The following is a 16,781-nucleotide window of genomic DNA, read 5'->3' as shown; positions in this document are numbered from 1 at the left end:
GGGCACAAGAATACAGTCAGAATCGTCAACAAATGCGCAGAGGCACATAACCCCCCCCCTCCCCCCCCCTCTTCACGCCGAACACCAGCCAAGCTCAATGGTGCACCCGCCCACCTTGACTTGGCATCTCTTTTGTCATTTTCAAGCCTTTTTTCAGAGCGCAGCGAGTGGCGAAACCCCGATGGTTTTCGTCACGTAACCACTTTGCGGAAAAAGTACCCTACAACCATAAACCAAAATGTGTAATTTAGAATTGCGTTCTCACAACGCAAATATTGGAACGGAAAAGATGGGAGACACGTCTCTCATCGCTTGGACATGGACAGTCAAGGAACACCGGGGATCGGCCATCTTTCTTGCAATCGTTTATTGGCGTGCCCACTTTGGACGAGGGAGTTGGAAGGGATTTTGGTACAGGCTCTTATTTTCATGAGGCACTTTCCCAGCGGGGGCCGGCTCACTTGGAAAGAGGGAACGGTCGTGAGAAGTACTCACAAAGACACCATGCTATTTTCTTGTGTTCGAGGCTTGGGTTTCTTTTTCTTTTTCTTTCAATGTGGTCCATCTACGGATGAGTCTACCACAACGCACATGGAGTCCAAAGGAAAGCAGGAGAGGATGAGACGAGGATACCATAACTGCACGCATGGATGGGGGGGGGGGGGGGTTGGAGGGGGAGCGAGGTAGATGAAATGTAAAAAACGAAGAGCCATACTAAGTATGCATTATCAAGTGCTTCTGATTGTTCCTATGTGAATGTGATCCTATGTATGAGTGATTTACACCAGTTCAATGAAGTGTGTGGATAACAACATCACTTCCTCGTCGTCCCATGTTTGTGTACCTGGAGCAAAGAGTTGGACTTGGCACCCTGACCTTCCATCTTCATTTATGTAGAACGGGGTTAATAGAAACATCCCCCTTTCCCCTTCTCTCACTGCGTCTTCCCAGCAGCCGCGGCGCGCTTCGCAGCCTCCTTGGCCCTCTTCTCCTTGGTCGCGATCTGTGCCTCGGCGCCAATGGCGCCAAAGACGAGGGAGACGCCGGCCCACTGCATGCTCGTGAGGCTGTGGCCAAAGGCGAAGACGGAGAGGGCCATGGTGACCATTTTACGGGTGACTGTGACGGTGACGAGGAGGACCGAGGAGAAGGTGGAGAGGGTGTAGACTAGGAAAGACCGTAGTGTTAGTAGTTGTTCGAAGTGTCACGAGGGAAGAGAGAAGAACATACAGATAAAGACCTGGCCGACGGCGCCGCACGCCGCGAAGCCGAGGACATCCCACCACACGGCGGGGTACCGCGCCATGAAACCCAACGCGGCCGTTAGCTCGCCCGCGCTGCCGGCGACGTCCATGGCGAGGTACTCGCCGAGACCGGTATGAACCAGCCAAGGGCTGAGCACGAGGTAGCCCAGCGTGACGGCCGTGCTCATGAGGTTGTTGGCGCACATCATCTGCGGGCCGGTGTACCCCTTGAACGTGCTAAAGATGTAATCCTGGGTGCTGTTGGTGAGGCCGTCAAAGAGCAGGTTGATGCTGAGCAAGAGCATGCCCCAGGGCATGTTGGCGTCCGGGTTGACGACGGACTTCTTCTTCTTGCTGCCCGAGTGCAGCGTGAAGACGGCGACGCCCGCCGTGACGCCCGCGACGACGAGGTACTTGTACAGCGGGTAGCGCTTGCCAAACAGCGTCGTGTGGAGGAGCATGACGGGCACGAGCTTGCAGGATTTGGCGAGCAAGAAGGTGATGTAGTCAATGTGCGCCAGGGAGGCGTAGCCAAAGGGCGAGGCGAGGGAGGAGGTGACGGCGACGAGGGCGAGGGGCATGACGATGCCGCGCGAGGGGAAGACGGGCGGGAGGGAGGCGGCGTTGCGGGAGGAGAACCAGAGGTAGAGGAGCCCCGTCGTCGCGGCGAAGAGGGACTGGATCGTGTTGAGGAAGACGGGGTACTTGAAGACCTCGGGCTTGGCCGTCGGGCCGTAGGGCGTCGTCGTGAGCTTCTCTTGGAGGTAGGCCCATGTCAGACTGCGCGAGATACGTTGTCAGCAATGCGCGGGGCGTGAGGTATTCGAGGGGGCATAGGGCGGGGGGAGTGGCAAGTAAGGCCCAGGACGTACAAAGAGGCATAGATACCGCCCACGGCAATCAGGATTTGGAGTGCGCCGGCCTCCTTTGCTTCAACAACTGCAGCCGCAGGTGTAGCAACAACCTTGCCATTGGTCTCCTTCGCAGTCACAGAGGTTACGGATCCATTGCCATTGCTGGGCGTCCGCTCGAGGGTGTCGGCTTTGCTAAAATACTCGGAGGATGTCTGCCGACGAATAGGGGTGGCCTGCTTCGAGCGCGCCATTGCGTCGCTGTTTTGTTTTCTTTGGCCGGGACTCGATTCGCTCGAATAGTATGTCGTGTTGCGCAAACTGGCGTCGAAAAAGAAGAAAGCTCGAGTATGGTTGCGCGACTCGATGCCGTTGAGCGTGTACCGTGGGCGCGCGCGCAGCTGAAGGGGCGGAAAGGGAGCCAGGGAAACGAAGTTACTGCAAGGGAGCGACAACGACTGGATGTGAAGCTTCCAACAATGCAAGCTCGAAAGGAAAAGGTGTCTGTTAAAGAGAACGAAAGTACTACGAAACCTCAAGTTTGAGCAATAGGAAAGATAGACAACCCGAGATGTGGACACGGAGACAAGCGAATGCAGACAGCAGACGTCAAAGAGCAGCTGGGCAAATGACAGGTTGGCTTCATCCCAAAATAAAAATAAGGTGGAGAGCTTACCCGTTGCATCTTCCCCCGAGTTCCCCCCCAGAACCACACCTACAATCCACGCACACCACGCTGCACCCCTTCCGCCCAAGCCTCTTCAGGGTCCCTCCCCTCCACTGCTTGTTTGCCGCCGCCCTAACCTTATCAGGAATCAGCCCAGCCCGGTGTCTCCTCTCCGGATCGGCATTACAAACACTTATCCCCAAAACCCCGCTTGACATTGGCCAATCACATCGTGATCGCAAATCCATCCTGGAGGAGATTCGAGACCTTCCAACGGTCAATTCAAGCCTATCCTTCGAGTGAAGTGTCTTTAGAAAATGACCAGCTACCATTGTGGGTACCCAAGTTGATAGAAGAAAAGGGCGCGATGGCTTCTGTCGCTTCACCTCCAACACTTTCGATAATTGGACAACAGAGGAATGGATGTCGTACTCTCCTGTAGATCACGAATTCAGCGACGTTCACGGCAAGGTTTCAAGATACAGCAACGGCAACAAGACACAAATTTTATGAGCGGCCTTGCTCAAACGTGTTAATTTGCCTAGCTATGAGTCGGATGTACTATCTAGAATCCTCCTGGCATTGGAAGTCCATACCAAGAGCGTAGAGAGTTCCATAGCCCAAAAACCGGCTGGAAAACACAGGCCGCCGAGGATATCTTCGGTCCAGTGAGAAATCGTGGCGGGTTGGGGTTGGGTAAACAGGGTCGGGGGTAGAGTTGCTGGCCGATTTTCATTACTAATGTTTTTGAAGCAAGCAACTCTGCTTCAAAGAGGTATCCGCATGGGGTAATCATAAGTCGTGCCGTATGTTCGGTTTGGAAAGGCTGAATACAATCCCGGTCCGTAGACTTAGGGACCTCTGATGCCTGCCCAAACGTAGACCGGAGGACCATCCTCCCAAAAAGCAACTCAAAGCGTTCAAGAAAACGGAAAGTGAAAGTTGTTGTGGTCCCACCCCGGCGACCATTCTTGTGCGCATGTCTGGGGATCCTTGGCCCAGATATTCGAAACTCGGAAAAAAAGCAACTGAAAAAGTGTTTTGTCGCGTCCCAGAGATGATGTGCTGAAGTATGACACTTCTCATCTCAGATATTGAGCCTTGCGGCCATTGTCTGCAAGTACCAGCTCCTGAGGCTGGATGACGAACTGAAAAGGGACGATTCTGAAAACGCTTTTTTACTCAGGGGAGTTGGCCGTCTGGCGGCGCATCTTCTCAGCCTCAAGGTTCTCGTAGAGCAGGAAAAGCGCAGACTCGTTAGCCTTGGAGGTACCCATGATGGTGAACATGCGTTCGCCACTCTCATCGTGGGGAGCCTAAACAGGTCAGTAATCTTGAGCATGGAATTGTGTAGTAAAGAGGTATCATACCTTTGCGATAGAGATGCGGGCACCCGAGGTCTTGCGGATCTCGGAGATCTTGCTTCCAGCACGGCCAATGATGCAACCGACCATGTCAGCAGGAATGCTGATGTTCTGGGTCTGAAGCTCCTCGCCATTCTCGTCGTGGGTGGGAGGGCCTCGGGAAGCAGCATCGGAGTCGGAACGACGGCCGTAGGGACGACCGCCACTGCCACCACTGCCGCCGTTGTTGGTAGTGGTGCTGAAGTCGGCACCGTTTCCAGTGCGCATGACGCGGGGAGAAGAGTACTCTGAGGCGCGACCGCCACCGGAAGAATAGTTGGTCGATCCAGTGCTACCAATGGTGGAGGTTGTGCCCGGCTGGGTGCGAACGACCGGGTTATAGAGGACGGTACCGGTGCCTCTCTGCCAGTCATCGACGAGGCACTTGCAAATCTCCCAAATTGCACCCTTGATACCCTCGGGAGTGCCTTGGACCTCGACAATGCGCTCAGTTGACTGAGGCAGCATCTCCTTCTGGGCGACCATGCGGACGCCCGACACATCCTGGATGTGCTTAATCTTGAGACCTTGGCGGCCGATGATGGTACCCATCTGGTTGTGGGAAATCAGGAGCTTGATGGCTGAGATTGTAACGTTAGCGATATTCTTCTATGCGCGCCACATGAGACAAACTTACGATGAGTGCCAGTGTTGGAGACGACACCTCCCATGCCCATGGCGGGAGCGCCCTCGAGGAGAGCGCGCGCGACAATCGCATAGGCCTCAGAAATGGCCTGGCAACCACCGGTGATGGTGAGAACACGGTCGTGAACGCCCTGGACGACCTTGCTCACACCAGCCTTGACGCCAGTCTCGTCGCGAAGTTCGGCGACATTCTTGCCAGCCTTTCCAATGATGACACCGGCCTCCTTGGAAGAAACAATAGCTCTCAGGGTGAGCTGAGAACCGGCGTACTCCTCGTCGGTGCGGGGCGCGGGCTCGCCGTCAGGGCCAAGACGGGTCTCGCCGTCATCGAGCTTCAGCTGGTCGAGCGAACCGACGAGGTCGTTGCCGTTGGCAGCAATGTTATCCTGGGTGGAGGACATTTTGAGCAATTCGAAATGTGCTTGGGGCAATTGATTCGAAAGGGGATTCTGAACAAAATATCGCAATTAGTACAGTAATCCAACAAAATGTCCAAAAATGGGTGAAAAAGAAAGTGGTGTAGTGGGAAGGAGAAGTGAAAAGCAAGGGAGGGTGAGAATCCAATATTTGTAGAAGTTGTGGTTTCGACCCGTCCAGGACGATCCAGAGCAAGCACAGCGACTTCCCCACCCAAAGACGCGTGAAAGGTGAAGAGGAAAATCGACATCACCTCCCGACCGTGGGCGGTAGCACGTAGCCGTGGTAGTAGGAATATTTTATCCCATATTCAGGCGTACCCGTCTCCAGGGTCACCCGTCCCTGACCCTGACACGTCCTGGTAGACGGCCAGAAGCTCTTGCACATACAAAGTGGGGGTAATGATGGCGCGGGGTGGTAGTTTTGTGTGGTGCAACTTACTGTGGTATTTTCCTGAATTATTTAGCAGGAAGGTACTGGCTGCAAGTGGTGGAGCTGCTGACGTAGAAGCGTGAAACTTGTAGAAATTCAGCTGTCAAGCAATAAAGCAGGACGTTAGTGAATTGAAACCGTAGAGCAGTAGCTTCGGTCTGGAGAGGTTGGTAGGTTGGAGTGCGTTGGTGCAGCTCGTTTGCGGCAGCGGATGTGTAGTTGCGTCGTCGGCAGGGGAGGATGAGGTGGTGGATTGAAGTGGGTGGTGGATCGGGAAAGTTGGGAGATGGAGGGGTAGAGGAGTAGAGGAGTAGACGGGAGAGAGAGGTAGAGGACTCGGGTGTGGACGAGAGGTTGAGAGTGGGAGTGGGAGTGGGAGAGTTGAAGAGGCGGTTGTGAGAGGAATTTTTTTGGAAGAGTTGGTGAGGTGAAGAGGTGGAAGAGGTGAAGAGTTGGGGGCCGGGAGAGAGAAGTGAGGTCCGTCGTGGAGAGTGAGGTGAAGGAAAAGAAGAGTGGGAGTGGAAAATGGGAGGAGAAAAAGTCGGTAGGTAAATGTGAATGTGTGAGAGCGATGGGAGGGAAAGTGCGCCTCAGTATTTTTTCCCACTCCTTCTTTTCTGGATGGGCTGGGAAAAGTAAAGGTAGAAGGTACTTACGATAATGTGAGTTGGAGTAGTAAGACAGGTGTACCCGGTCTGGCTATTGAAGGCGGTTGTTGGTAGTGGTTGTGTAAGGTACCTGTAGGTGTGCAGGGGAAAGAATTTGGGGGAGCTCTTTGCTGGAAGGTCAAGAAGGGACTGTTCTGTGAGGGGCCTGAGTGGGCAGGAAGACCAGGCAGGTACGACAGTGAATAGAGGCAAGCGCATCCAGACTCCAACGCTGGCTACCCGTGGACCCACCCTGCAACACTTGATCACGTGTACCTCAACGGCGGAAGTTGGCAGTAGCAATACATGTCGCAACGCTAGGGCCATCGTCACAGCAAGTATCCTGCCCCTCCTGCACATGCTTCCCAAGTGGTATCTTGCCTGTACTCCTCCTTGAGGTTTGGAAGGTACTGCACCTTGGACGGGACCCCTCCACGCCACATGGAGCTTACCTAGCACTTGGGCTCCTTCCTTCCGAGGGGCACCTCACTCAACTTTCAAGTTGCCGTTCACGTCCGGGCGGGCTTCAAGAAACTGGAAACACCACCCTTCACCTTATTGCCATTTCCCGTCTTCTCTGGCACTCACGGATGCGACTTTGGGATATGCGGCAAGACCAGGTGTGAGGTAACGACGGAAGATGGAGGGGACGAGACACCAAGCAACTACCTTACCTTACATCCAAGCTCTCTCCCCTCCAAAACCCCTCGACTGTCTCAATCTTCACCTTAGCCTACTGGCCACCATCACTTCTCCGCGAACAACACGCACGCCATACTCGAGAGCTGCGATGCCTCACCTCAGCACACGAGGATAGACCTGTTCATCTATCTCTCCCTCTGTCTCTCACACCACTTACACCTCATCGATGGTGGGGTGCAAACTTTGGCTCAGGGCCCTCGTTCAGGCGGCCTCTTGGAGTACATGTCAGTACCCTTACATAGTTAGTATTGTAGCTCTCCCTCGGACTGATCCCCGCCAGGGCACACGACAGGGAAGAAGCATTCCCGACCGTCTCGAATCGTCTCCCATTCCAGGGTTGAGTCTTTCAACGTAATGCGCATTGCTAGCCTACCTGGGATCTGGTGGTGCCTGACCCGGCCGCATCGGAACTTTCGCTGGAGAGCATCCAGATCGAACAAGTGTCCAATCCAACTTGGCATTTTTTACCCAACCTGCGACACGCGACATGCGACCAGACGGCTCTTGTGGCCGTCACTCGTCTCGCTCGGATCGCAATCGCAGTACTCCGTCGTCTGCACTTCAATGACAGATAGTTCCTCAGAGCTGTCGCAGGCTCGAGCCGCAGCGCATCAAGCGTCCCAAGCTTCAGGAACTGACCAATTCCCCAACACCTCCTCCTCCTCCAGCATGGAACGGGAACGCTCCGATCAACAAGGGAACTTTGCTGCTCCACCCGTCACCGCGCTGCGGCGCTGCAGTGTGCGTCAACGGTGTCCAGCGCGGGTACAAATGACTTTGATTGCTTGGCTCCCCGCCATCTTTTTCTTATTTACACGCCGAGCGAGCGGCCGGTTAGTGCGGCCGACACTTTAGCGAAACGGTACCGACAGATCCAGCCTCCCACTCGTCCCGGTCTCAAAACGCTGTCCATCGCCCGTCAAAATCGCATGTCAGAAATCCCATTGGAGTTTGCGCCTGCGCCGCATTGACTCGGCTCATACAAAGTACATGACACCCAGTATCCGCATACCTATCTGTCAAGTTTCTCGGCTTTCCTGTGACAGAAACAGAGCTCCCTATTTGGTGTAACTCGAAGCCACACACTTTGCTGCCCGGACTGCACGGGAAAAGCAATCAAGACCTACTATTCGTTCAATGCCAGCCTCCCCGCTAACCGGTCACCATACGATGCCGTTGCCGACATTTGACTAGTGTCCGGCCATCCGTCGCTGCTGAGACCCTAGCTCTCAGAGCCGCGATGCCAATGGACAGCCTCTGAAGACTTTGCACCTTCAGCACTCCGGATTGGCCAACCGAGGCAGCTCAACAGCGGGGTAGATGTACCGTCGACACATTCAGTAGCAACCCTCTCATCCAATGCCATTCACTAACCATGGTACCTCTTCCTTGCCCTTTGATAAGCTACAGCTCAACGCGGGCTACCTTGCCTGAATACAGTATACACGGTTGGCTCACCGACGGAGACGCTACAGAATTTCGGTCAGTATCCTATCCCGCAACTCCTCGCCTGCCCCTCCGAAAGCTACTTGCCCACCGCAAAGATGAGTAAAACAATTTTGCGCATGTTCTTTTCGGGGCACCACTTTGCCCGAGGGCCCCGCCAGTGAAGCTTCATATGTAGACATGTCCCATTGCACGCGACCACCTCAACGGCGGGGAGACCCTTACATGTAATGATAACTAGCAAGCGGTAGACCATCTAGACGCGTATTGTCATCAGCTGAGATAAATCAACCTGGATGGCCTTGATACTTTTTTTTTACAATGAAAAAAAAAAAAAACCTAGCCTCCCAATCCATATAAATGAAGCACTCGAGGTATCATGTATGTGCAGTGAAGTTATATACACGATGTGGAATAAATCCCGTCCGTCACTACAACCTCCCTCTTTCTGTCTCCCTTCACCTCTGCCGCAACTGCTTCTCGTGCTCAACCCAAAAGTTCTTACAGGCCCTGTGACCCCAATGCTCAACCCACCACTCCCCAAAGCTGTCCTCGACCTCAAAGTCCACCTTGCTCACCCGCTCGTCGCGCTTCAGACCGCAGATGACGCACGGCTTGGGCGCCGTGGGCACCACCTTGGCCGTCGAGACGGGGATCGTCTCGTTGAGCTCGGGCACGCGGAGCTGGTCGTTCTTGGCGCCGGGGGTGGAGTTGGCCGCCGCGACGGCGGACCGTAGCCTGCCGACGTGCTCCCTCCACACGCCCACCACGTCCGCCGCCTCGCGGTCCTCGCGCGCCGACTGCGCTTTATCCACGCCCGCGAGCTTCATGCCCTTTGCGCCGGCCGCGGAGATGGCCATGCCCTGGGACAAGAACTTGTCGCGGTGCCAGCGGAGTTTGCGGCCTGCGATGACGCGGGCGGCGACGGTGGCGAGCAGGAGGTAGCCGCGGAGGAAGACTACTGTGCTCGGGTCTTCGAGGATGCGTTTCCGGATGGGCGCGGCTAGCTGGGATGTGGGTTTGAAGAGGGACGAGTTTGCGAGATCGAGGAGCTGGGGGAAGATGGAGAGGATGATGGAGGGAGGGGGAATGTTGATGGGCGGCGGGGCGTCGTCGGGGATATTTGAGGAAGCTGATGATGTTTCTTTCTTAGGTCTAGGTGCTGCTTTCTTGGTGGTGCCGGTGGTGGGTTTAGGAGCCGGAGCTGGGGCGGACGACTTCACGCCATCGACTGCATCCCAGTCCCAACTCTCTGGGGGCCTGGAAGAATCAATCGCCGAGGGCTCATCGTCGGGGAAGTCCTCAAAGTCAGGCCACTCGTCCTCCTCCTGCGTCTTTTGAAGATTAGTGGTAGCGGAAGGCTTCTTGGCGGCGGACGGCTTCGTGGGCGAGGTCTGCCCGAAGGCCGGCCACGCCGTGACGGGCGTAGGCGACTCGGGCTTCTCGTCCTTCTTTTCCTCCTTCTTGAAGTCGCCATAGGTCGGCGTGGTGAGGCCGAGTCCTGGAAAGGGGTTACGTTCCTGGAAGGAGGGCGACTTGGGGGCCTGTGGGTAATGTGAGGTGGGCGCGTTGAGGTTTAAGGAAGAGATCTGAGGCCTCTTTGGCGGAGGCTGCGAGACCGGGATGGGGTCGTCGTCGAGAGAGAGGAGGTCCATGGAAGGCGGCTGCTGCTGTGCGGGCTGCGGCGGTGGCTGTCGTTGGGTCGGCGGCCTTGAGTCTAGAGTAGGGCTCATGTCCGCGCCGGGAAAGGGAGTCTGAACAGTCTCAAAGTCTCCAAATTCATCATCATCATCGTCGTCATCATTGTCACCCTGGAGCTCGAATTCTTCCGCATCAAAGAGAACATTAGGATCCGACTGTTTCGCGGGCTTCGGACTCGGCTTCTTCTGAGCCCCGTACATATGATGAGAGAATCCAGGGCTCGGCTGCGGTTTCGCCGAAGATGTCTCGGATGAGAATCCTGGACTGACTGCCGGTTTCGTGCTCGCAGTCTGCCACGATAGTACGGGGCTAGGCTGTCGGTTTGTCTGCTGCCATGAAGATCCTGAGCTGACCACAGGTTGGTGGTTCGGCGACGGGAGGCCGGGACTGGGTATGGGCGACAGGCCCGAGCCATAAGGCATGTCGACGATGTTGACGAGGTTGTTGGTCATGAGATCAAAGGTTGAGGCGCGCGCGATGCGGTTCCTAGGCGGCGGTGATGACCTCGCCTTGTTCGTCTGCGGGGGCATCACGAACGAGCGCTGGGTGGGCGTAGGTTCCGCAACCTCAAAGTCACCCCATCCATCATCATCCTCGGCGTTCAGCAGAGTCTGCTTCGGCTGCTGGTTCGATGTTGACGAGGAGGTGAAACCTGATGAAAATGCGCCGAAATCACCCCATCCACCGCTGCTGCCGCCGCCGCCAGCACCACTTGGTTGCTGCGGCTCAAAACTAGGCCATGGTACGGTTTGCTGAGCCGGAGCCGGAGCCGCCGCGGGCTTGCTGCTGACGCTGTTGCTGGTAAAGGAGGCAAAGTCAAAGAGGTCCGTCGACGTTGCCGTAACCTGCTGCGGGCGTTGCGGTTGTGACTGTTGGCCCCCCGGTTGATTTTGTTGTGACGGAGGGCTCTGATAGAAGCTGTCGAGGTCCAAGAGATCGGCACTCATTGCATCGGCTTCGTCACCTGTGAATACGCATGCTTTCTGACCCAAGTTGATAATGGGATTGTGTCCTCACAGGACTTGAGGTCCGAGTGTGAGGAGGTGAAAAGGAGATGTTGACGTTGGGCGGGCGACGATGAAGGAGACAAAGGAGGTTTGTCCGTATCCGTAGACTGGGACGGGATAATTGACCTCTTAAGATCAGGTTAATCAAATAGGGGATCGCCCGCTCGGCAAGAGGCACCGGTCAATGGGGCTGAGAGGCCAAGGGAGGTTCCACGGGGCCGGGATTGACTGAGTAGGGCGGTTGAATTGAGCTGAAGTGCGGGATTGGGGGGGGGACATCAGAACGCGGCAGGGCCTAAAAGGTTCGGGTAGTTCCTTGCAGAGCGCCACAGCCACAGTTACTGCTACCAGATCCTTGGCCAAGACATCTACGGTGAGTCCGTTCCCTGGAGACGGCCGCCCAGCCCTACAGCATGGAATGCTCTGCACTGGGCTTCCGTCGATACAAATTGAGGTATGGATGATGGATCTTGCTCTCATGTAACCCGTGCCCATACCTAAGGTTATTATGGTAGGTCTTATGAAGTAGTACTCATAAGTAAATGGATTAATTGTGGTGGAATCGATGTCTTTCCTTCTTGCTCCATTGTTAGCTGTAATGTAAACTAGGCGCCCACTCATTTTGTTATGGTTCTTTAGTAAAGAAGTTCTGTTTGAATATGTATCATATTTTTTGATCATGGTACATATCCATTCAGAATTGATAAAAAGAAGTAAATTCAATGGGAAAGTTCAAGATCAGCAGGCGACACCCTTCCATTATGACGGGCCCCTGGCATTTCGGGTGGCGCTGTCAAAGGTCGGCACGGAGCTTAGACCACGCCGATTACGTGGGGGTCTGGCGCAGAAAACTCCCATTGAGCTCCAAAAATTTCGAGGCCAGGGGTTTCACGTCTGCTAGAGTCCTCCATCAACAAGCTTCAGCTCCAGTGCCGACACCTTTGCGATCGCTCACCATGTCGTCGCGAACGTTGGCATCGCTATGCCCCAAGTGTCATTTGACATTGCGACCGCAGCCCTTCCCTCGCTTGACGACTTCGCCATGGTTTACACAAAGCGCCGGCTTCCGCTCAGCAACTAAGGGAAAGCCATCACGGATGGTACTTTCAGACGATGTTGCACGACCCCGAGACCGAGAGGCTAGACCGCCGAGAAGACAAGTTGAAGGGCCCTTTGGTGGCATGAACCAAACGTTTGCGAGAGTCCCCGAAAGGCGCACGGCGCGTCCTCCCAATGCTAGGGATTCGAGAGACTCGAGAGACTCGAGGGGAGGCTCTTCAAGCAGGTACAGCAGAGGCGATTCCCAGACCTCTTCCGATCCGAGAAAGGCTTTGAAAATGCAACGGTCTCTGGCGGGTGTGTCATACGGAAAGAGAAACGTTTTGAAGGATAAGATGCAAGAATACGAGTCTTTCGACCAGTTCAACCTCTTGCCCGTTATGAAGGACGGCATCAAGGATGACCTGCTGCGAGGAATGGTGGACCTCAAGCCTACGCCCATCCAGAGACTTGCTATTCCGGCCATGCTGGGCCAGTCTAGCGCATTCAAAGTCCGGGGCGTGAAGAGGCAAGACTTCCTCCTTGCAGCCGAGACGGGTTCTGGCAAGACGCTGGCTTACATGCTACCGGTCGTCAACGCCATGAAGATCGCCGAGGAGGCCAACCCCGAGATCCAGTCCTTCATGAAGCGCTTCCAGGAGGAGAAGGAAAGAGAGCAGAAGGCCAACAAGGGGCCAAAGTCAAAGAAGATGTCTGCATTCGACGAGCCTCACCCGACCATGGCTAGACCTCGCATAATCGTCCTGGTCCCTTCAGCAGAGCTCGTCGAACAGGTTGGAAAGGTGGCAAAGACTCTGTCGCACGCTGTCAAGTTCAAGGCGGAGGTTCTTTCTGCTAACCTCAAGGCGCTGACGATCCAGCGCAACCTGTACTCGCCTCGTGGTGTCGACATGGTCGTGACGACGCCTCACCTGCTAGCCTCGATTGCCGAATCTGATCCCAACGTTCTTTCTCAAGTCACCCATCTGATTGTCGACGAGGCGGACTCGCTCTTTGACCGAAGCTTTGCCCCTGTTACCACGACCATCGTCGACAGGGCGATGCCGTCTTTGAAGCAGTTCATCCTCTGCTCAGCAACAATCCCCAAGAGACTGGACAATTACCTCGCAAACAACTTCCCCGACATGACGAGAATCACGACGCCGAATCTTCATGCTATCCCCAGAAGGGTTCAGCTCGGTGTCATCGATGTTGTCAAGGACCCCTATCGCAACAACAAAAATCTGGCCTGCGCCGATGCCATCTACACCATTGGCCGAGAAGCTTCCAAGCACGAAGGTCCGATTCAAGGTGAAATCGACGTCCGCCGAATCATGGTGTTTGTCAACGAGCGCGAAAAGACAACAGAGGTTGCCGAGTATCTTCAATCCAAGGGCATCGATGCTGTTGCGTTGAACCGAGACTCGGCTGAAAGTCGCCAGTCCGAGATGCTGCAAGCATTCACTTCATCAGAACCTCTGCGCGCCGTGACATCGCCAGAGTCCGCCGTGCCAGGCAAACGATCGCTGCCCAATACCAAGGTTATTGTTGCCACCGACTTGGCTTCCAGAGGTATTGACACGTTGGCTGTCCGTCACGTCATTCTTTACGATGTCCCGCACACCACCATTGACTTCATCCATCGCCTGGGAAGAGCTGGTCGCATGGGACGACGTGGAAGAGGCATTGTGCTTGTTGGCAAGGATGACAAGAAGGACGTCGTTGCCGAGGTTAAGGAGAGCATGTTCATGGGTCAGGCACTCATTTAGTGGCCACTCAGGACACAGACAAACAAAAACATTGTACAACAATCATGTAAAACACCTTGTATACCACTGAAAAAAGATAGCGTCGAGGTAGGTAAAGGGATGGGATGATGCACAGATACCTGATATACATTCGGCTCAGGAGACACAATGGCTAAGAGCGAGGTCTCAGCTCCCTAATGAACCATTTTCTACCAACCAATAGACCAAGCCATTGCTAGCAACACGTCCCTCCGATAAACTTCGACAACGTCATGCATAACGAACTGTGAGTCTGTGACAGCTTGTTGACAGTTTCTCCAAGTCAAATTGTGGCTGGTGGTGTGGCGCTAGCTCTCTGCTTTCAATTTGGGGGTGGGTCGCGAACTGGGTCTAGCAAGGTTCGAGTTCGCGACGCGTCCGGCCTGCAGGCGTTTCCCTCCCACACCACATCAGAATATAACAGACCCTCCCCCGTCCCATCACTATAGGTCGCAGCCTGACGGCCCGGTCTACACATTCGTACGACAATCCTTCACGACAACTTTACATAGTATTGGTTAGCTGTTACCCAAAGCTTCCTATAGCTTCCATCAACGACGACCGCCCGCCATGCCACGACCCAAGCGAGCGCGTCGCGCTCCAACTCAGCCAGTCGCAGCCGTGCCCGCCGCCGCGCCTGAAGCAAGATCGAGCCCCGCGCCCGCCTCGGGCAGCGACATCTACAGCCACAGCGATCGCGAACATTCTGTCATCAGGAAGGAGCTTGCGGATGAAGACACATCTCTTTTCAAGGAAGGCCCGTCTACGCGTCTAGGCAGGAGTTCTAGCTTGCGCCAGAGGCAGCTGCCAGCCAAGGCGCGTCATGCATGGGACGACAACATGAGCAAGCTGGAGGACACAGTCGAGACGGTGGTTTCCAAAGGAAAGACTTCCAGCGAACAGCAGAAATCGGATTCGTCGGTCGAAGCGGGACGGAAGACACGCGCGACGCATGTTCAGCAGCGCAGGGACACGACTGGGTTGGATTTGGACGACGAGATGTTTACAGGGCTTGACACTACTCTCGGCGACGACGACGATGATGCCGCTGCGCCTCCAAGTGCGCCGCGGTCTGAAGCCTCAAATATCAGTGTCAGCCACTTTAGACGAAAGGGTCGCGGTCGCGCGCCGAGTATCAGTATCAACAAGGACGATGCGCCTATTAGACCAAGCAGTCGCGGGGTCGGTGGTACACCGAGCATTAGCTCGACCTTCAACATCGGTGTATTCAAACGCCGTCAACGAGAACCGAGTATTCTGGGCACGGCGCAGAAGGAGCGCGCACAGCGGCCGATTGAGTTATCATCCGGATCCGAGTCCGATGACGAGGATGGTGAAGACTTTGAACCCGAGGCCGAGTCGACGCCTCTTCAGAATCGCCGCAGAACACAACCTCCCGCAACTGACCTCGAGTCAGAGTTGCAACAGGTTCTGGCGCCGGATTCCCAGCCCGCCGAGAAGGATGCTGAGCCAACAAGCGCCAGCTCACGAAAGCGAAAGAGCATAGAAAGCCACGAGGACACTGAGCGTCCGGGAAAGGCGTCGCGGACTGAATCTGAGCCCGCGCCTGAGTTGGATGATGATAACGATGACAGCGATTCGGAACTCTCTGAGCTGCCTTCTCCTGTTCTGACTCCCACCAGGCCTTCTGCTTTCCCGCGGCCAGCCACTCCGAATCAAGAGGACATTATGGCACCTCCCGAGAGCAGCGACTCGGAAGATAACAACGAGGCGTGGCCCGACATTCGCACACTTGCCAAACAGCGCCGCCGCCAAGCGCCAGCCACACCAACGCGGGATGGCAACATCTCCGATGCCTCCTCGCCGCCTTCTCTCACCCACTCGCCCAACTTCCCGGCGACAAGAAATAAGTCTAAGCAGAAGAAGCAGGCCAAGGCACCGAAGGTTACGACTGCTGATTTGACGGGTTTGCTGCCGCGTAGGCGCACCAAAAAGCATCGAGGAGACCCTTATAGCATGGATAACTCTGACGATGAGGAAGCACGCAACTCCGACGCCTCCCAAGATGACGACGAGCTTTCATACGCAGATACAAGAACTCGCTCTCGGCGGGCAAAGACGACACCTCTCAACCGCAACACAGCCAACAGGCCACCATCCCGTGGCGGTCGAGCCGCAGCGGCGGCAGGAAAGGCGAAAGCAGCGGCACCAACCACTCGCGCATCTACGCGCACTTACAGCCGCAGACTTTCGGACAAGGAGAACGAGGGCGAGGGCGAGGGCGAGGTTGAGGGAGGAGCCGAGGCTGAGGGGGCTGAGGTAGAGACTGGAGCGGAACTTGAAGCGGGATTCGAGGGTGACAGCTTCGCCCCCGTCCGAGATGACGTTCTCGAGAGCCAAGAGAGCAGCGATCCCGCGCGCAGTGCCGATGAGCTGAAGAAGGCAACACGCAAGTTTAGGGAAGTTGACCGCTGGCAGCTCGAGTTTGAGGAAATGACAGAGGGGTCATCGCCCAATCGAGATGCGCGGTGAGAAGCGACGGGAGGGCAAAATTGTGTTCGACATACCTTACTTTGACGGATTGCTGGCTTGGTGGAACAAAATGGAGGGCACGGTGTTTCTGAGGGACAAGGTGGGAGTTTTTTGCGCATATTTATGTTCATGAAGTCGGCAAGAACTTGTACGGACTGGATTGGGAGTGTTGTTACCCCGTGGATTAGCTGATGTTGAGCTCTGGCGTATACGCTGCGTTTGTTACCTTGTTGATGGTTTAGCGTCTGACGCGGTTCATCATTTACGATTACCCCAGAGAGACCGTATTTAAGTGACACAA

At 55.3% G+C, this 16,781-nt stretch overlaps 5 protein-coding genes across 5 annotated transcripts; 2 read left to right on the top strand and 3 right to left on the bottom strand.

Moving 5' to 3' along the window:
* Positions 1 to 652: 652 nt before the first annotated feature.
* On the bottom strand, positions 653 to 2,728 carry BDP81DRAFT_479180 (UAA transporter). Its single transcript, XM_060594878.1, has 3 exons — positions 2,117 to 2,728; positions 1,231 to 2,024; positions 653 to 1,167 (listed from the first exon to the last, which is right to left on the bottom strand). The coding sequence occupies exons 1-3, from the start codon at positions 2,347 to 2,349 to the stop codon at positions 935 to 937; spliced, it is 1,260 nt and encodes a 419-aa protein (XP_060449156.1). The 5' UTR covers positions 2,350 to 2,728; the 3' UTR covers positions 653 to 934.
* Positions 2,729 to 3,798: 1,070 nt separating this feature from the next.
* BDP81DRAFT_165104 (KH domain-containing protein) lies at positions 3,799 to 5,406 on the bottom strand. The gene is made up of 3 exons (XM_060582091.1): positions 4,803 to 5,406; positions 4,133 to 4,746; positions 3,799 to 4,078 (listed from the first exon to the last, which is right to left on the bottom strand). Exons 1-3 carry the CDS (start codon positions 5,209 to 5,211, stop codon positions 3,941 to 3,943), a joined length of 1,161 nt encoding a protein of 386 aa, XP_060449155.1. The 5' UTR covers positions 5,212 to 5,406; the 3' UTR covers positions 3,799 to 3,940.
* A 3,506-nt stretch (positions 5,407 to 8,912) lies between these two features.
* Positions 8,913 to 11,102, bottom strand: BDP81DRAFT_312345 (uncharacterized protein; the record flags this gene model as incomplete). The annotated part of the gene is made up of 1 exon (XM_060583792.1): positions 8,913 to 11,102. One exon carries the CDS (start codon positions 11,100 to 11,102, stop codon positions 8,913 to 8,915), a length of 2,190 nt encoding a protein of 729 aa, XP_060449154.1.
* A 971-nt stretch (positions 11,103 to 12,073) lies between these two features.
* BDP81DRAFT_420265 (DEAD/DEAH box helicase) lies at positions 12,074 to 14,187 on the top strand. The gene has a single exon (XM_060589832.1). It carries the CDS (start codon positions 12,119 to 12,121, stop codon positions 13,967 to 13,969), a length of 1,851 nt encoding a protein of 616 aa, XP_060449153.1. The 5' UTR covers positions 12,074 to 12,118; the 3' UTR covers positions 13,970 to 14,187.
* A 370-nt stretch (positions 14,188 to 14,557) lies between these two features.
* Positions 14,558 to 16,480, top strand: BDP81DRAFT_312182 (uncharacterized protein; the record flags this gene model as incomplete). The annotated part of the gene is made up of 4 exons (XM_060583779.1): positions 14,558 to 14,695; positions 14,741 to 15,415; positions 15,458 to 16,234; positions 16,304 to 16,480. The coding sequence occupies 4 exons, from the start codon at positions 14,558 to 14,560 to the stop codon at positions 16,478 to 16,480; spliced, it is 1,767 nt and encodes a 588-aa protein (XP_060449152.1).
* Positions 16,481 to 16,781: the final 301 nt, after the last annotated feature.

This window comes from Colletotrichum phormii (assembly GCF_030913505.1).
Source record: "Colletotrichum phormii strain CBS 102054 chromosome Unknown BDP81scaffold_4, whole genome shotgun sequence".
NCBI lineage: Eukaryota > Fungi > Ascomycota > Sordariomycetes > Glomerellales > Glomerellaceae > Colletotrichum > Colletotrichum phormii.
The sequence above is the reverse complement of the archived record's forward strand: the minus strand, read 5'-3'. Positions and strand labels throughout refer to the sequence as shown.